Raw genomic sequence first — 20,935 nt, forward strand, 5'->3', positions numbered from 1 at the left:
CCAAGATACATAGTAAAGCTCCCCTTCCACTATTCTATCAAGCACCCCCAGATTAGGAACAATATGGAATCAATCCTCTACATTATGCCATAAAATGCTCCCATGACTGGTACAGTAAAGGTTAGACATTGCATAAAGCTGATAGTTTCCTGCCCCCTGAGGGTTTGATGGACTCGATTAGCCAATCCAAGCAGGTTATTGACTTACCTTCCCATTCCTTTGAGCCCACTGATCTGATTTAGATTTTTGCAAGCCTCTACCACTGAGACTTCATCATCATGGTCCCTGGGAAGTGATGCAATGACAATTATTAGATAGTGATACTTCTGTACAGTGATACAGACCTCTCGTACAGCGGGTGGGAGTGCACAATTGGCCCTGGCACTGGATTCACCAGTTGCTGGCTGCTCTGGACTGTTGAGGGCCAGGATTCCTGGTCCTTACTGCAGTCTTCAGTTCAAACAGATTAGGGTCGCTTTACCAGATCACTTACACATAAAGATAGGAATTAGGAGCAGGAAGAGGCCAATTGAGCTTGCTCCACCATTCGATATGCTTGTGGCTAATTTCACTGAAGCACAATCCGGACTCCCATTGATTAACATTCACATTTTACTTAGCGAAAATCTATCTAGATACACCATAAAATGGTTTCAAGACTTTGTTTCCACCACCTTTCAATGAAGAGTTCCAAAGACTCATGACCCTCCAAGAAAAAAAACTCTTCATGCCTGTCTTAAATAAGACACCCCTTACATTTTAAACAGTGACTATTCATTTTATATTCTCCCACAACAGGAAATTTCACCTCCACATCCATTGGTCAAGACCCCTCAGGATCACATGTTTCAATTAAGTCACTTCTTACTCTTCTAAACATTAATAGATACTAGCCTAGCCTGTCCAACCATTCTTCTTAAAACAACTTGCCCGTTTCTGATATTAGTTAATAAACTTTTCTAAACTGCTTCCACATCCTTCCTGAAATAAGAAGACAAATCCTCCACACAGTACTCTAGGTGCGGTCTCATCAATGCTTTATATAACTGAAGCATGACTTCCTTACTTTTCTATTGCATTCCCTTTGCAATAAATAATAATATTGTATTAACACCTCTAGCTGCTTGCTGTAGCAATATATTAACCTTACATAACTCATGCACCAGGACATTCATATCTCTCTTCATGGCAGAGTTCTGCAACCTTTCACTTTTTAGATTAAAAAAAATTATCCTTGCTGAGAAAATTGACAATTTCTCAGTTTTACACATTATACTCCATTTGTCAGATGTTTGCTTACTCACTTAACCTATTTATATCCTTTGTGGCCTCTTTATCTCCATTTTATAACTTACTTTCCTACCTGTCTTTGTATCATTAGCAAATTTAGAATCTATACTTTTAGTCACTTTCATGCAAGTCATTTATATAAAAGGTAAAAAAAATCCACGCATTCAATACTGATCAATGTGGTGCACCAATTCGTACATTTTGCCAACCAGAAACTGACCCATTCATGCCTTCTCTGTTTCTTGTTAGCTAGCCGAACTATTTCTGTCAATATGTTAAGCCCGTAGTTGGAGCACTTATTTTCCAGAATAACCTTTTATGTGGCACTTTTTCACATGTCTTCTGGAAATCTATCTATATCCATTACCCACGTCATACATTACTTCGCCAAAAAACTCCAAAATGTTGCTTAAACATGATTTCCCGTTGATTAAACGATGTACACTCTGCCTTATTATTTCAAACCTCTTGTAAACCTTGTTAAAATGTCTTTAATAAACTAGCTTCTGACATCTTTCTTGTGATGCACATTAAGCTGACTGGCCTGTCATTTCTTACTTTCCTTTTTGAATAAAAATGTTGGCATTTGCTATTTCCAGATCTAATGGAACATTTTCAGAATCCAGAGACTTTTCCAAACTTAAAACCCCTTTCATTAATCATTTCTTTTCAAACTCTTAGATGACCTCCATCAAGATAAATCAACTCATAGCTCTAACCATTTGCACAGTATCTTCTCTGGTGACTGCTATTTTCTTCAGTTCCTCCCTTGATTCCATCTCCTAATTTACCGCTCCATCTGGAATGTTACTTGTATCTTCTATAGTGAAAACCAATGGAAATTATTTGTTCAATTCACCAGCCATCACCTTATTTTCCATGATTAATTTTCCAGGCTCAATTTTATAGGACTAATACTCACTTGGTTCAGTTTTTCTTCTTTTTATATGTCAACAGAAACTCCATTTTTGTATTCCTAACTAGCTTTTTCTCATACTCCAACTTCTCTTCCCTCATTCATCTTTTAGACTTCCTTTGTTGCTTTTATATTTTGTCAAATCTTCTGACCTGTCAACCATCTTTGCACAATTATGTGCTTGTCTTTAATTTTCATCAACTTTTAACTTTATCAGTTAACCATGAATGGTAGATCCTCCCCTCAGAACTTTATTGTTTTAATTGAATGCATCTATTCTGGGTATTTTCAAATATTCTTTTAAATGCCCATTCATAATTCTGTGTACTCTTATCTGTGTATTCTAAAGTATTCTTTGAAATGGTTGCTCATGTCTGGGGTGGAATGTGGCTCAGTGGTTAGCACTATCACCTCACAGCACAGGGACCCGGGTTCAATTTCCCACCTCGACAACTGTCTGTGTGGAGTTTGCACATTGTCTGTGTGGGCTTCCTCCCACAATCCAATGATGTGCAGGTCAGGTGAATTGCTAAATTGCCCATCGTTGTTAGGTGCATTAGTCAGGGGTCAGTATAGGTCTGGGTGGGTTACTCTTTGGAGGGTCAGTGTGGACTTATTGGGCTGAAGAGCCTGTTTCCATACTGTAGGGAATCTAATCTTATAACCCTGTGTTCATGTGCGAAGCAGGGAGAGGACCAAGGTAGCCAAAGGTAATGGAAGCTCAGAAGGTCAGGCTGTGCTCTCACTGTGCTCAATTATTCCTTTCTTCCTCACAAGGGCAAAGAGAGGAACGACTTCTTGAAATTTTACATCGGTACGTTTCAATAATAGAGGAGACATAGCTGCATGCACTTCTAGGTGAATCAAGTGGACCGAGTGTCAGTTAGGGAACACTTGGAGGATAGACACCTTGAAACTTAAGTTAGCTTTGAAAAAGGACATGGGCAAACAGTTAATTGGAGGAGAGCCAATTTCAAAAAGGTGAGATTCGATCTGGCTCAGACAAATTGGAATCTGGAACATACAGGCAAAACTGTAACTGGAAAACTGGCTGCCTTTAAAGAGACGATAGTATAATTGGCATAAATTCTTATAAAGATAAAAAAGATAAACAAATAAAGCCAGAGTTTCTGGATAATGAAAAACATAGAGTGTAAGTTGTATCAGATATCAAATGAATAATGTAAGTAAAAATGAGGCTAAAATTAGGAAGTTCAAAGAAGAAGTGAGAAAAGAAATAAGAGAAGCAAGGCAGAGAATGTAAAGAGATTGGTATGTAACATAAAATGGAACATAAGAGTCTCCTATAGGCCTGAAACAATAAAAGGATAGTAAAAGGAGGCTTGGAATTAGGGAGCAAAGAACACTTCTCTCAAGCAGTGTGAAAGCCACAAAAGATGGCATATGTGAAAAACTTCTATTCTGGAAGGAGATCCAAGCACAGACACAAACCTGCCACTCTTAAAACAACAATAAAAAAAAACAAAGGAGACACCAATGAAAGCATTACACTGCTTTAAGGATATTTATACTGGCATTTTAAAGAACATATATATGGAAAAATGAAAAACAAACATTTCAAGCATGGTTTGACAATCCACAGACATCATGTCAGAGTTTCAGTTATTTAAACAAAGAATAAGCATTTTGTTCAAGGAATAACAAATAGCTTGCAGGTAGCCAAAATCGTTATTGTTTTGTGAAACAAATGATTAAGGAAAGTCAATTCTTCCGATATTTCTAATGATGACTGCAAAGATGCTAACATTTTCCAGCTTTTAGAAGTTCAGCTTAAATGTTGAGTTAATACAACGTGAATTCACGACAACCAGGCGAAATAACCAACCAGTTTGTAGACAAGTGTCAATAGTTATGGAATGTGATTTCACTGAAGCTGTTTTAGCTGAAAGGCCTATGGAACTGACTGTTGCCTTTACACCATTAAGTTCTTCAAAACTCACCTGTGGGAAAACCTACCATGTAAAGGATATACTATTTATGCACTAAAGGATAACAGAAGCAAGTTTGAAATTAATGCTGTGGGCTAGCAGCACCTCCCAGAGCCTCTAACACAGCTTGAGGCCATCAATAGGGTCAGCAAAACATCCAAATCCAAAATGAAGGGAGGTTTGTCTCTGTCACTAAGACAGTGTTCAAAGTATTACCTCCTCTTCACTACCCTCAGTCTAATGGTCTTGTAGAATGCACTGTACATACAATAGAGTCTATGATAATCAATTATAAAGTCAAAATTGAAAAATCCTGCATTTTAAGATTTTCAGAAAGCTATATTGAATCTACATACTAGTCCTCAAAGCAATCGCTGACCCTCATCATCAGCTTTCATGCTTGTCAAACAGATCCAGACAGTTCTTCCCTCACACACTCTCACTATCCAATCATACATGCACTGTCATCTGGGAAGATGACAGATAATGTTACTAGAGCATGATCAAAGAGCATTCATTCATATGATACTGGCATAATATCAGATTTGTCATCGTGTGCGGTGGGAATCTGATGATTTGCATCTTGTATGGGTCACAGGACCTCACCATTGGTTATCAAGCATCAAATGACCTAGGCTGGACACAATGTCATAATACCTTTCCATAAATAATGTGCTCAGATCACTTTCTCAAACTCTTATTCTTTGTCCTGGTTCAAGTTGGGAAAAAGAGTTTGAGAATGTCATATGAACACATGATTTATGGAAGGGTATTACGACATTGCGTCCATCCTAGGACATTTTACACTTAATAACCAACAGCCGGGTCCTGTGACACATACAAGATGCATATCATCAGCTTCTCACCATTCAGGATGACAAATCTGATATATTCAAGTTTTACATTAGTACCGGATATCTATGACAAATTGTACATTTTCCCGTTGTGACAACAGTCAGCACACTGCAGAGTGGAACTACACAGCCATGTCATGATAACTGTATAAGTACAGAATGTTGCACATCTGCCAAAACATTATCTCTCCACATTAAGATAATATATTTATATGCATACTTGTACATTGATTGGAAATGGTTCATAATCTTTAAAGGACAAAGAAGGGATGTTGCTTTATTGCACAGATCCTGAACTAGACATGCCTGTAGCATTAAGACAGTTAGATGGCAATATGACATGCTGCTCCATGAGAAAAGGTATCTGCCTCACCTTCAGTAGTAGCAATAATTTAGCAGCTCACATGCAGTCACTATACCTTTGCTCTATATAGTCAGTAAGCGCAGAATCCAGACCATCTGTACAAGTTGTTCTGGTATAACATGTGTTTCATTAACATTAACATGAATTGGCTATAATGTATGGATGCTGTTTGGATAATGCAAGGTTTCTATTGAATGGGTAGAGCAATTTTCTATAGCAATCTTCTACAGTGCGGTTTTCTATTGTGGTTTTCCATAGTGCGATTTTCTAAAGCACAAGGTTGCTGAGGGACACAACTATCGCCTTAAAGCAGAATGACCTGTAAATCTGAGATCTATAGAGGTGTAAATGGTTAGTGTTGTTTGTTAACTTCAACGCCCAATCTTTGTGATAACTGTTACAAGGGCTAATACATATAGGAAATATTGAGGCCACATTGTCCCAGTGTGTTACTCAGAAACCACATCATATTGTGTACACATGATGTTCTGTACTCACACTGAGTAATGGAAATATAAACTCAAAAATGGAAGTTTGACCTGCTTTGTTGCAGAGAATGAATTATTTTTATATCTCAGAGGAAAGTGGAACTGTGTGGTCACTTATTGCTTACAAAAAGACATATTTTGAAGAAGCTGGATTTTAATACTTGTGTGGAACATGCTCACACAATATGTCTTTGGCGAAAAAAAAGTAACTGTCCAGCCATAGGGTTTGGATTGATTGTTAGTGATAGTTTGTCTCTGAACTGAGAAAAGAGGGATCAATTGTGATACAGGCTTCCACAAATCCTGCAGCAAATGAAATTACTCTCTATCTTTCAAATTGGAAAATAAGTAACTCAAAGACTTAGTAAAAATAAAGGAAACTTCTAATTCAAACCAAGACCTAGGTCTAACTGACCGGCTACTGAATTGAGGATCACTGTGGTTGACAACATAACAGTCACAAAGAAATACACAAAGAAAAGCTGAAAATAAATGTCCTCATTCCATACCTTTGGCTTGGACTTTAATCCACTGACTTTGTGCCTTTTTACCCATGTGTTCAATCTATGATGTTCCTAAAAAGACTTTGTCTCATCTATCTGCCCAACCTATGTGTGAATGTATGTGTGTACATTTGGATTTAAAGAGGACTTGGTTTAAGTTTGGATATTAGTAATGAATAATCTGTTTTTGCCACATGTTGAGAATAAGTTTGCTGTGATAAAGAAGCATTAATTTATTGTTAATTCCTAAAACCTGGGGTGAATTTAACTTAGATAGTTGTCACAGTCAAATATTAACCATCCTAGTGATTAAATTGATCATATTTCATGCTTGCAACAACTTGTGGAAGACTGAGGCTTGATTTCCAGTGCACTATTCCCACAATGTTGTGAAAAAAGTTCCTGGGATCTTTGGATGTGAAAACGTAAGATTGGATGTGGAGGAAAATTAATTGACAACTGATAACAGGACTGATACCAGGTAGCACATTGTAAAATAATATGACATTGGAAGTAGCTGCAACTGTCCAGTGGATTAAAGGAAATAAACCTGACTGTTTCACAAGCTTTAACAAAGGCTAAGGCCATAGAATTAGCAAAGGAGTTAAATATTGAATTTCTTGCAAAAGGTAGTGAGGCAGAAATAAGTAACTTTTTCGCACAGCATTTGGGACTCGTGGAAATACAAGAGGGATTAAGTGCACAATTGATGTATCACTTGAGTTAGTGATAATTCAATTACAGTTAAACCAGCTTGAAATGGAAAAAGAAATTTAAAAACAGGAGATGAGACAAATAGAGAGACCCAGCAATATAAAGATACAGTGAGAGAAATGTAGAGATAGAGGAAGAGAAAGGAGCCAGTATTTGAAAAGAGAACATTAAAAAGTGCAAAAATGAATAAGGGCTGAGGCAGTAACACTCACCAAATATCAAGGTGGAGCTGATCACTATGAAGGTCATCCAGATCACTGTGAAACAGGGAATATTCAACAATTCAATATTCATTAACAACGTAAAGGGTGTCAGAAGATATTTCATGACTTCAGAAATCCCAAAGCATTTTACAATGTGCTTTTATACTTGAGTCAGCCATGTAGTATCAGAAATGTGGCAGCCAGTTTGAGCATAGAATGATTTCAAAACTAACAATACCTTCCTAAATTAAAAGTAATATACTGTGGACTCTGAAAAAATTGCTGGAAAAACCTAACAGATCAAGCAACATCCGCAAAGAAAGAAACAGTTAATATTTCACATAAAACGTTAACTCTGTTTCTACTGTCACAATGCCTTCTGAGGTACTGATGTCAAATGATGGGTAAGTATTTGCTTGGATACCAATAACTCAGCTGTTCTTCTTCAACCGAGTGATCCATGAGGTCTTACATCTACCTAACATCTCAGACACCTCAAATGTACAGCAATAAATCAGACTGTCCCTCCAATAGTGCAGCACTCCCCCAATAGCACAGTACTTCCTCAATATTTTCCTTCTACAAATGCAGAATTCCCTCCATACTGCCCACTAAAAATGCAAAGCTCCCTCACTACTAATCCTCTGACATTTCAGCAATTTCTCAGTACCAACTGCCCAACATTGAGCAATCCCATAGCACTTCCATTCTGATACAGCAGCACTCCCTCTAACATGATTTTCTAACAGTGCATCATTTCCTGAGGTCAACCTCTCCAGCAATGGAGCCCTCCCTTAGTACCATAGGCCTGACAGTGCAGTATACCCCAATCCCTGCCTAAGTACTGATCCTCTGACAGTGTGATGCTCCCTGAGTACTGACCCTCTGACTGTATGTTATTCATTGAATACTGCTGATCCTCTGACAGTGTGGTAATCCTTGAGTACTAAACCTCAGATAGTGTGATGCTCCCTGAGTACTGACTGTCTGACAGTGTGGTACTCCCTCAGTAGTGATCCTCTGACAATGTGGTACTCCTTGAGTACTGACCCCCCCTGATAGTGTGGTACTCCCTGAATACTGACCTTCTGACAATGTGGTATTCCCAAATACTGACCCTCTCATAGTGTTGTATTCCCCCCAATACTGACCCTCTGACTATGTGGTGGCAGTGTAGTATTCCTTGAGTACTGACCCTCTGACAGTGTTGTATTCCCCAAGGACTGACCCTCTGACAATCTTGTATTCCCTGAGTACTGACCCTCTAACAGTGTTGTATTCCCCAAGGACTGACCCTCTGACAACGTGGTGACAGTGTGGTACTCCCTGAGTACTGACCCTCTGACAGTGTTGTATTCCCTGAGTACTGACCCTCTGACAGTGTGCTACTCCTTGAGTATTGACCCTTTGATAGTGTGGTGACAGTGTGGTAGTCCCTAACCCTCTGACAGGGTGGTTCGCCTGAGTATTGAAATATAACATTCACTTGCTATTACTCTGTCAATAGTGTAGCTGACATGCAGCATTCATAATACTCACAACATGTAGCTCTCATTCCACACTGGATTTAGAGTGCTTGATTTGACATCTGTGGCCTGAATGTACTTGGCAGGAAGTACTTCTCTGAGGCTCGACTTCTTTTCCATCCTATCCTTTTTCTTCCTAAAGCTGAATTTCCGCTCCTTCTTCTCTTCTGTTTCCCGAGTGGTCTGACCCATTGTGATTCCCAGCATACAGTAGGGATCGCTGAAACCTACAGTGACCCACAGAATCAGACAGCAAATAATTTGTGGCCTCTCAATTCGCCACTTAAACCTATCAGGCAATGTTTAGCACTCATTTAGCTAAAGTGCGGTGAAAGAAGCTGGTGTGAGGATAATGGCTCACATGGAGAAATGTACTGATTGGTTTACTGTGCTCACTCCAGCCACATGTTTCCTCAGTCTGGGTTCTGTGTGATGATAAATTATGGAACATGCAACGCATTGTTAATGCTGCAAAGTTTTAAATCTTATCCCAACTTCATAGATGCTTTCACCATAACCTGATACCAGTCAATGCCTGACTGATTACTGCCATGCAGATCATGCTGGATGGAACTGAACATATGTAGGATGTTAATCAATGAGGAAAAGAAGGCAGGGGTGAAAAAGCCATGTTAATACACTGGGTAATCGTGACATTTCTGTGGACCCTTTGTTCGATGGCCCTTGCTGTGTAAAAAACTTTCAATCCCAATCATAAAGCAATACATAGGAAGTGTGAAACTTGATCCACATGTGAGCTCCCTCACTGTACAGGCTCAGTAACTCATTTCTCTTGAAGGTTAATGGAGAATTGCAGGAGACATATGAACATAGAGGACAAGTGCCACTTCACAAGATTAATTCCAGATAGGAAACTTTGGATTCCTCACCATTGGCATCTTTGGCCAGTAGGTTTCTTGCCTCCACAACAATTACTTTCAGGGTCCAGGAGGGCACCTGTGGGTGACATTATGAAAGTAGTATTAGTTGAGCATGGGGTTTAATACTGACTGCAGGAAAATGGCAACATAACCTCCTCAACATCTGCATGAGAGGAAATTAACAGTCAGCGTACAAACCAAACTGTCAATTAAAATAAATTGTGCTTTCCAACAGTTTAATTTGACTGTTGGTAAAAGCAGAAGCTAATACTTGTACACAAAAGGCCTATTAGTAGGCAGGCAACACACCTAATATCTCGTGTTTAGAGCTTTCTGAAGACCTGCTGTGGGATCCTGCTGCCCATCTGAAACTTTTCTGAAATGTTTTCATTACTTAAACATTTTTTTATCAGATTTATATTAATTACTTGGAATTGGGTGTATGAAATTTCCAGATGTTACAAAACAAAGTAATCAAGTAAGCCATGAGGAAAGCGATCTAGATTAGTTTGAAGGAGCATTTGGAAAGATTGGTAAATTGGTCAGAATAACCAGAGATGAAATTTAGTGTCAAGAAGTTTAAAATTCTCGAAAAATGAGGCAAGAAAATAGAATACCAGAGGATACAGATTTAAGGTGATGAACAAAATGGCCAGCGAAAGCATAAAGAATAACCTTTTTACACAGCAAGTGGTTTAGATTTCCACAGGAGGTGATAGAAGCCAAGTCAGTTACAGAGGGAATCACTCATAAACAAAACATATGTAAGGCTTAGCAAATTGGCAGGGAAACTGGATCAGAACAGAGAGCTCTAATGTTGAGGAAGCACTTGTACTGGCACAATGGGCAAATTGGCTTCTTTTGAGCTGAGATTTGTGCAATTCTAGTTTTGCATTACTCCAAGCCAGGAAAAAAAAGCAGGAAAAAAAAATCATAAATGATTTTCTTTACCCTCAATTTCAGAAACTGCAACAAGCAGGCTCCTCCTTTGCACTTGTTTCAAAAGTCTAGACCCATCGGTGTCCATCATAATCAGGCATTGACATTGCCAGCAGCATCACACCTGAGTATTACTGAGTGTGCATGCCAACACATGGGCATCATACTCCCTGGCAATGCACATTAATGTGTCACACTTTGCTACAGATGAAAAGCAAATTTAGTATTGAAAGATAATCAATTGTGAATTGGAAGCTTGAAATATATATCCACTCCGGCTCCCTGCTGTTTGACATGAACAGTTTATAAACTGTTGCCTAAATTTCTCTATTTAGATTAGATTCTCTGCAGTGTGGAAACAGGCCCTTTAGCCCAACAAGTTCACACTGACCCTCTGAAGAGTAACCCATCCAGATCAGATTAAATTAGATTCCCTACAGTGTGGAAACAGGCCCTTCGGCCCAACAAATTCACACCAACCTGCCAAAGAATAACCCACCCAGTCCCATTTCCCTCTGACCAATGCACATAACACTATGGGCAATTTAGCATGGCCAATTCACCTGACCTGCACATCTTTGGACTGTGGGTAGAAACCAGAATACCTGAAGGAAACCCACGGGGAGAATGTGCAAACTCCACACAGACAGTTGCCCGAGTTTGGAATCGAAGCTGGGACCCTGGTGCTGTGAGGCAGCAGTGCTAACTACTGAGCCACCATGCCACCCAGAATGTGGTGACCAGAACTGTACACAGTATTCTAATTGCGGCCGAACCAATGTTGTGTACAATTTTAACATGACCTGCCAGCTCTTATATTCAATATCCCGTCCGATGAAGGCAAGCATACCATATGCCTTCTTGACCACTGATGTTTATCCCTGACTAATACCACCTAACACTATAGGCAATTTAACATGGCCTATTCATCTACCTGTACATTTTTGGATTATGGGAGGAAATAGGAGCACCCAGAGGAAACCCATGCAGACACAGGGAGAAGGTGCAAATTCCACACAGAGAGTTGCCCGAGGCTGGACTCGAACCCGAGTCCCTGGTGCTGTGAGGCAGCCATGCTAACCACTGAGTCACCGTGCCACCCATTTGAGCAAGAACCATAAAGATATACAGCAGGTTGGGGGTCAAAAATAACCATATTAGGTTTGCTGCAATGCACATGTTGGCATCAAGAACAGTGCTGACTACAAGGACAATTGAATGAGGGAAGTTGTAAAGGACAAGTTGCAGGTCAATGGATGTATTTGGATATGCAAATCAGTAGGGGTGTAAATTGGGACTGTATAATGGGGTATAATTTGGGGTGTAAATTCACAGGGTCGAGAGTGTGGTGCTGGTAAAGCACAGCATGTCAGACAGCATCGAAGAAGCAGAAAAAATCGACGTTTCAGGCAAAAGCCATTCATCACGAATGAAGCTGGGAGCCACGGGGCTGAAGAGATAAATGGAAGGGGGGTGAGGCCAGGGGCAAGGTAGCTGAGAGTGCAGTAGGTAGACGGAGGTGGGGGTAAAGGTGATAGGTCGGAGGGGAGGGTGGAGCGGATAGGTGGGAAGGAAGATGGACAGATGGGACAGGTCATGAGGGCGATGCTGAGCTGGAAGGTTGGAATGGGGATAAGGTGGGGGAAAGGAAATGAGGAAACTGGTGAAATCCACATTGAACTTGAGAGATCTAAGTCAAGGTTGAAAATGAGCTAGGAGTAAAATGGAATGTAAATTTGGGGGTGCAAATCAGGACAGGGTATACGTCAGGGGTGAAAAACTAGGGACATAAATTGGCTGTGTAAATCAGGGTGAAGAATTTGGAGGTAAAATCAGAAGGTATAAATTGCAGAGTGTAAGTCAGAGAGTTCAATTCAGGGATGTGAGAGCTCAATCAGCAAGGTGTCGATCATGGGTTGAAATTGGGGGTGAAAATTGAAAGATGTAAATTGAGGAGAGTAAATCAGGGTGTAATTCCGGGGCTGTAAATTCAGAGGGTGTAAATCAGGAGGGTACAAATCGAGGATATGTATTGCTTTAAGTTAGGAAGCTGGCTTTGCAGCAGACAAACTGGCTTAATTTCCTGGAAACATCACAGAACAGGTTTACTATAGATTATTTGATAAAGGTTTATTGGTAACTAGTTTCCTGATTGTATTGGAGTAGCAGGTTCACTGTGCCAGCACACTGAATTTGTTGAGTTCTAATACTTAGTGACATCTTTACCTTTGCTTCTTTCACTCGGTGCATCACAACCTCAAATTCATTCTCATCAAGCCTGAAGACCTGTAAAATATAAAATCACATCAGCCTCTCTCACTCTGAATATACTCATGTTGAGCGCAGCTTCACTGCCCCTTACAGACAGTCACTCTTCAGGTGGATCTTCAAATACAAGGGCATTACAATCGTGTACCATTATATATTTCCACTGAGATTGCTGTCCTTGCATTTCCTTGCAGGAGTCAGGAGCAGAAACCCTTGCTAGTGTTATCCTATTTCCTGACCCAAAGGCATAATGTTTCTGAACTGCCAATCCATCCAATTCAGGAAAATTGTTCTTCCAAGAGGATGCTGATATGTAGGCATCTGTGAAAAGGATGAGTACATTGCAAGTTTGGATAATTAGCCCATACATCCCTTGCTCTGTAAACACAGATATGGTGTCCACATTTTGAATAGCCTGTTGCAAGCACCAAATAATATCCCCTTATAGGCAACTCACCACCGCCTAGTGAGAATCTAGCCTTGACTTAGTTGAAAGACACAACGAGTTGTTCCCAACATTGAGGTAGTTCTCAGTGGATGTTGTATGCAATTTTGCCACATTTCTTACCTTAACCCACATCATTCAGATCCTGAAAAGATTCTGCCCATAGATTCGGCAGTTGGAGTGCTTCCTGAAATAATCCTGGATTAGTATGAAATCTGCACATAACTCTGGAGTTATCGTGTATACCTGTAACTCTGGGAGGTACCTTTCTCTCTGGGACTACAGTGTGAAGTTGCCTGTACCTTTGATGTTATATTGTGAGACCACCTAACCCCTGTGGTTATAAGTGACACTATTTTCCTGGCTAGTGTGGGGTTGCCTGTGGCACTGCAAATAAATCATGGGATTGTCTGTACTGCAGGGTTATAGCTCAGCACTGTCTACATCTCTAGGGTGACAAAGTGGGACTGTCTGTACTCTGACATTGAGTGTGACACACTACCTCTACCGCTAGAGTCACAGTATGAGACTGCCCATACCTCTAGGACTGGCTGTAATTTGGGGCTTACAATACAGGATTGTCCATATCCCTGGAGTTACAGTATGGGACTGTTGAATTACCTTCTGCAGATAGTGAAGCATCTCATCTTGGTCTGTGATGTGTGTTGTAGAGGGGACACCAGTTCGGTGGATAACTGTGTACAGCACATTCTCACACAGCAACAGCAACTACAGAGGCAGAAGCAGCATTATTATTGTGAATATTGAATTGTTGTTGTCTGATTGTCAAATGCGCATACATCACATCACCCCATTAACAGTGGTCACCAAATAATGCACTCCGGCTGTCAACCCTTCTCCAACAACCATCCCATAACCCCTGGTCTCCAGCCACCCCAAACCTTCTATCACACCCCATCATTCCTTGAAGATGAAGATGAATGTTACCTCTCCATGTGGTATCTCCAGCTTGTCTTTGTGCCCAGTTGCTTGAAGAGGGAGGCACTCACTTAAATCTCCCAGATGCTGTGATGAAAAGGAACATAACGCAATAACATTTCACTTAGAATTCAAACATGCTGCTAAAGGTCTATGGTCTGGGTCCTGATCACAGACACTGTGTGTGGGCATTTACCTCAAACATCAATCTCAGTCACTAATCATAGTCACTGGCCACAGGCACTGGCTACAATGACTGACCACATGCTGGCTCTGACCACAGTCTCTGACTCCTAGCATCTTATACAGAATCAGCTCCCCCCACCACAATCCCCCACCCCCTCGCACTGATGCAGTGTTGCTGTGCCCCTGGGCACAATGTGATCAGAGAGCAGCCACCCTGGGGAACTGTGACAGTGGAGGCCCTGGGAGGGGAGATCAGTGAGTTGAGATAGGCCACTGAATGCTTTCCTCAGGTATTCTGGGGCTATATGAAGGACAATGACAGCAGTGTACCTGTGTATAGTCAAGATGCTGCATATTTTCCTGCTTCTGTTGAATGGCAATCAGTTTTTCAAAAAAGTCCCCATCACCTTCTTCTACAGTCCTGTTGAAGAGAGAGAATTGATTTTTTTTAGACTGTCTGAGGTGGAATAGGCTTCAGCAACACGCTCCACCTTGAGGGACCCCAATACAACACAATACGTATTGGTTCTGAATATTGAACCCCCCCCCATATCATCACCCTCCCCATACAGATACATCCCCCTCAAAATTGACACAGATCCCCCCATATGGACACATATCCTCAATATCAACACTCCTCCCAACTTCATCCCCCAAAATAGTCAAAGTCCACTCAAATAGCCACACACCCAACAAAGGCACAGCCTCCCCATGCTGAATACTGATCCCAACCCTATTTAGACTCAAGACCATTGTTTTAGACAAATATCAACCTATACTGAAAACCGACTCTCCCTATATATACATGTAGCTCCCACACACTGAATACTGACACCTCAAATAGACACATCCACCACCACTGTTTAGACACTACCCCAATGTACTTAAATTACTAAGAGGTCCCCTCACATAGGCACAGCACTCCCATACTAAATACCCCAGCCTAAAGTATTGAATACTGAAATTCATATAGATACAGCCACTCATACTAAATTCTGATCACCCCTACCAACTTAGCCAGCCCAGATAGAGAAACAAACCCAATATAGACACAGCACCAACATGTAGCCACAGCCTACTCCCATATTACACAGCCTCGCATATGGAATACTGACTACCCTCATATAACCATAACCTGTCCCCATGTTGACACAGCTCCCCTTAATTAATGATGACCTCTCCCATATAGCCACTACCTGCCCCCCAATATTGACACATCTCCCATATTGTATACAGACCTCCCCCACATAGACACAGCTCCCATAGCTTCCCCCGTACTGAATACTGACTATCCCCATATAGACACACAGTCCATCCATATAGACATAGACCTCTACACATATAGATACAGCTTCTCCCATACTGACGCAGCACCCCACATAGACACAGCTCCTCCATATGATGACACCCCTTTATAGCCAGCCTCCCCCCTCCTATACTGAATACTGACCATCCTTCCTCATAGACACAGTTTCCTCCATATAGCCATAGGTCCCCACATACAGATACAGCTCCCCATACTGAATTCCAAACCTCATATAGAGACAGTCTCCTCCCTCCCTATAATGAATTCTGACCCACCTCGCTCATTAAAGAAATGGGTTGTTATTTTCTGATAGTACCTGAGGTTCACTAGGCACACGGACATTGGGGGTGTATAATTACTTAATGCAAACAATGTGTTGGTACAGACAGGGTGGAGGGGCTGAGCAGCAACGAGGGTGCAGCTGATACAGGTCGATGGGGATTCTGCTTTGGAAAATTTCCATCGCCATGGACCTTGATCTGTTGCTAGGAGACCATCACTTATAGCTCATCCTGATGGTCAGACTCAGGATTTGCAAGAGACAGTCATTCAGAAGCAGACATGAGTTTTAAATAAATTCTCAACAATAAAGTCAGCAAAGATTTGCAGGTAGAAAATCAATTTAATTGCTGCTGCTGTAGATAGCAAAAGAGAAAAACAGAGGCAGAGGGGAGAGAGACAGAAAGGTACAGAGGAAGAAAGAAGAGACACGGGGAAGTGGAGGGGGGGCAATTGGGAGGGAGAAAAAGACAAAGAAAGAGAAGAGAATAAAGTGAAAAAAGACAAAAACAGAGAGAAAGACAAAGACAGAAACATGGGGACAGAGTGAACACAGGATGGAATTCAGAACAAAGAAAAGCAGAAATTGTGTGAGAAACTCAGCAGATCTAGCATCATATGTGGAGAGAAATCAGAGTTACTGTTTTGAGTCCAGTGACCTTTCTTTAGAAATCAAGCAATTTCACTTTTTTATTTCAAATCTCCAATATCCGCAGTTCTTTGTTTTATTTGAGTGATAAAATTTGGATACTGCAGGCAGAACCATTCCCGAAATCTCTCTATTCACATATCACTCCCTGCACTTGCTGGTCTGCATGGATTCCAATAAACAATGTCTCATTTTTAAAATTCTCTTGTTATTTTCAAATAATGTCATGGCTTCATGACTTCTGATATCTCCTCCAGGTGGACAACCCTTTTAGATCTCTTCATTCTCTAATTTGGCCTTTTGTTATCACTCTGCCCTGGTGTCCCTATTGATGCTATCTCGCACAAAGCTCCACAATTATATTAAGCCCACACCCAAATTTTTCAGTCTCCCTATCTCTCTTCCCTTCTTTAAGAACACTCAGTAAAGCCTACCGCTTTGATAGGCTTTGGTCATCTGGCCAATGGTATAAAAATTTAGATTGTGAAACTTCCCAATGGTGCTGTAACACAACTAGTTGTTGCTGGATTCTGTCTACTCCATCTCTTCTGAACATTTGTCCTCTAAATGTTTGATTATGTTCATCTACCACGTCAAATTGTCTTTTAATTCTCTAACTATATCATGGCTCCCAATTATCACATCAATCTCAGTTCTTCTGGTGTCTCTGTCTCAGAATCCTGTCCATTGTTGAATTTGTGATCTTTGTCGCCTATGGCAAAGTTTTTTCTCCTCCACGTGACTGTTTCCAATGATTCAGGTCACTGTATCAGTGACAGTCACAAGTCTCTTAGTCCATCTTTGGTTTTGATGGAGCCAGGCTCAGAAATTCCATTAATTTCTTCTACTTATTGTTATAAATACCAGATTTCCAGACACTCATTCTATCCCAGAATACTAATTGTCCAAAAATGTAGGGGTGTCCCACAGAATCTTACAGAACAAGAATAGAATCTCTGTAGACTGGGAACAGGCTATTTGGCCCATTGTGTCCACATCACCCCTCCAAAAACATCCCACCCAGACCTACCCTATCCTGTAACCCTGCATTCCACATGGCTAGTCCAGTTAACTTGCACATCCCTGGACACTTGGGGATATTTAGCATGGCCAATCTACCTAACCTGATATCTTTGAACTGTGGGGGGAAACCCACGCAGACACAGGAAGAATGTGCAAACTCCACACAGACAGTGACGTGAGGCTGCACTCAAACCTGGGTCCCTGGCGCTGAAAGGTAGCAGTGCTAACCACTGAGCCACCACGCTGTCCATTGAGCCACTGTGCCAGCCATAAATGCAGGTGCAGTCCCTGTGTATATAACTTTCCCAAAGTCTGGTAACTGTTCTGAGTGTCTAGTATTTTTTTCCTAATTCCTGGCACTATATTCCCTTTGTCCATTCCCAATCCTGCTGGTTTCCTGTCCCATCCTGAATCAGATTGGCTTCCCATTCCAATCCACCTGATATCTCACACTGTTCATTTCTAGGTTTTCATTCCAGAATTGGATTTACCCAGGCTCATTCCATTGATGTGTAAGATCTCATTGAATATATATTCAATCCATTTATCTCTCAGGTCTAACATGAAAGTGAGAAAAAAAGGGGATTTGAAAAACAGGAAGTATTACTGTGGGTGATGAGGAAAGAATAGCTGATTGCAAAGGAAGTACATGGGCGATGGCAGGGATGAGTACAGAGAGCTCAGTATTGAGAAACCAGAACATTGACTTTTCAGTGTTGTGGCTAAAATGCAAATAACTTGTTAAGAGTTACAAATATTTTAATTAAGTTGAAGAAAGAGGTTGGAATTCATTGAGTTTAGTACAAAATTATTAATAGATATTTATACAACTGAACTGGGGCTAACTGAAGATCAAGGGTGAATGTGATTCCTGTCTTTAAAATCGTGAGGTGTAGATGATTTTTCATGATATATGTTTTCCTCATGGGACATGAAGTAACTATCATCCTACTGAACTACAGGCTACTCCCTCATTACAGAGAGTCAACTGGTGGTGGTTTAATTGAGGGTCACCACACCTCAAGTGAAGGGAGGGATTAAAAGGGAGAGCACTTCATGGTTATAGGAATTGGACACATGTTTAAGGCATTGTTCTACATTGCAAACTAGCTTTCCAGCCACCTGAGCTATCCAACCCAGACACTTAACACTACTGGGAATTTCAATTACAATGATTCCTGGTCAAATAACAATAAACGCTGAATGACTTCAAGCTCTGTTTATTTAATAACAATTGACAATCCATTTATTGCTCATCCCTAATGTTTAATCATTTCATCCGGATCTGGAGTTATAGAAAAGTCAGATGGCTCTCTCCCATAAAGGATATTTGTGCATCAGGAAGCTATTTTATTGACAGGTGAAGTCATATACAATAACAGTAGGTATTTATTTAAAGCATCTTTACATAAAGCTCAGGAAGGACACTCTGATTCATAGTGAAAATATACCCAGAATTCACACCTCAACTCCAACCCAACAGAGAATTGACAGTCGACAGAAATAATTACTGTTATGCCAATCAATTATTTTAAAAAAAAGGAGTTTGATAAATTTCTGTCAGAAAATGAAATGAAAGGCTGTCCAGAGAGGTAGAGATTGAGAAATACTATGCGGAATGTGTTGAGAAATTTTGCTCCAGCCCACTCTGGATGCTTAATGGATGGATCATTGCAGCATGGACTGTCTTTATTAAGATACAGCTGCTAGCATATCTGCAGCCAGTCCAATGACTGTTTTTACTGTTAAAATGAACCAGGTTTTTGAAAAGCAACTTTTGGCCTGGTACACAAGCCTGCCTACCAACTTTTATTCTTGGCTCCAAACCTGGTGGACACTAAATTCATGAAGAGAAAAATGAACTGGTGGGTCCCTTTAGTCCCCTTCCATCTGCTGAGCATAACAAAGACGTTGCAGACACAAACCCTTTCCCACCTACCCAGGGTTGGACAGGCAGGGCACTGTAAAGGTGCACTGTGCCCTTCCCCTTCCTCACACCCAGAGTCTGGGATACAGGCTGCAGATCCACTTCACCAAAGAACGATTAAGAGTTGATTTTCCAATTCTCTGCCTTTGGGATCAGAAACTGGTGACCTGGAAGCTGTATAACTGCTGTGAGTGAATATGGACGTTCTCTGGTTAATTCTCCTCATGCAGGAACTCCGTGCCTAACGATGATATTGTAATTCACAGAAATAAGAAGAGTCTGAGTGTCAATCTCTGAGGGTTTCCCAATTCCTACAATTAATAATCAATTAACAAATGAACTTTATGCTGTGGAAAAGGCTTTGATGACAGGGTTATGGATTTCCCTTACCTGAGTTCATCAGCCGTAGAATATGCTTTCTTTACTGGAGTCACAGGTCGAGCTGTGGTTCTTCGGACAGACTGGCGGCTCTGCAACTGATGCATTACAATTGCAAACCGCCTCAACAGTGGGAGGATTCAGTGAATTCAGGAAATGATGCAAACCTGAAGGCAGAATAACCGAAATAAAAATAGTTAAGAAATCAAAATTGTTTGCGTGTCCTTGACACGACACCGAGTAATTAGTAAGGTATACAACTGTGACCCACCCACTGTGTCGTTACAGACTGGATTAGTAATCTGCAGCATTTGCCATGCATTGAAGGTTCATAGTGTGTCCACTCCCAAACAAACATAACCTGTGAGATCTGAGGATTGAGGATCAAAATCAAGGCTCTAACTCTCAGGATATCTCATTTGACATCCTCTAACAGATTGCACTAATGGAGCAGAATTACAAACCCAAATGGTACATATTTTTGGGCTCTGTAAAATTTGTTCCTCTTTTTCTATTTAAAAATATATAAATGGTATTTGCATTAACTTCTCCAATCCAACTACTACACAGAGACACAGTACCTTTCTTGATACTTATAACCACATGAACAAGGAACAAGAGAAGGCCACTCAGCCCTTCGTCATTGCTGTGCTATTCAATAGCTGATTTGATTTTAACCTCAACTCTACATTTCTGCTATCCCCAATAATCTTTCATCCTCTTGGTAATCAACAACTTAACTATTTCAGCCTTAAATATATTTAAATATCCTGCATCCAGTGCATTTTGAGGAAAGAATTACCAGGATGTTGCCAGGGTTGCAGGGTTTGAGTTATAGGGAGAGGCTGGATAGGCTTTGACTTTTTTTCACTGAAGCAGAGGAGGTTGAAGGGTGGCCTTGTAGAAAT

The 20,935-nt window shown here is 40.7% G+C and overlaps 1 protein-coding gene across 1 annotated transcript in view; it reads right to left on the minus strand.

Annotated features, from left to right (window-relative positions):
* Window positions 1–20,134, minus strand: part of baiap3 (BAI1 associated protein 3) — a 69,356-nt gene extending 49,222 nt beyond the window's left edge. Inside the window, exons 1-9 of the mRNA XM_060840980.1 lie at window positions 20,040–20,134; window positions 14,796–14,886; window positions 14,289–14,366; window positions 13,962–14,069; window positions 12,854–12,913; window positions 9,698–9,764; window positions 8,821–9,034; window positions 7,291–7,335; window positions 208–285 (exon numbers count right to left, since the gene is read on the minus strand). Of these exons, the coding sequence (XP_060696963.1) occupies window positions 208–285; window positions 7,291–7,335; window positions 8,821–9,034; window positions 9,698–9,764; window positions 12,854–12,913; window positions 13,962–14,069; window positions 14,289–14,366; window positions 14,796–14,886; window positions 20,040–20,134 (836 nt within the window). The remainder of the gene's footprint in view (window positions 1–207; window positions 286–7,290; window positions 7,336–8,820; window positions 9,035–9,697; window positions 9,765–12,853; window positions 12,914–13,961; window positions 14,070–14,288; window positions 14,367–14,795; window positions 14,887–20,039) is intronic.
* Window positions 20,135–20,935: the final 801 nt, after the last annotated feature.

Source organism: Hemiscyllium ocellatum, chromosome 20, assembly GCF_020745735.1.
Source record: "Hemiscyllium ocellatum isolate sHemOce1 chromosome 20, sHemOce1.pat.X.cur, whole genome shotgun sequence".
NCBI lineage: Eukaryota > Metazoa > Chordata > Chondrichthyes > Orectolobiformes > Hemiscylliidae > Hemiscyllium > Hemiscyllium ocellatum.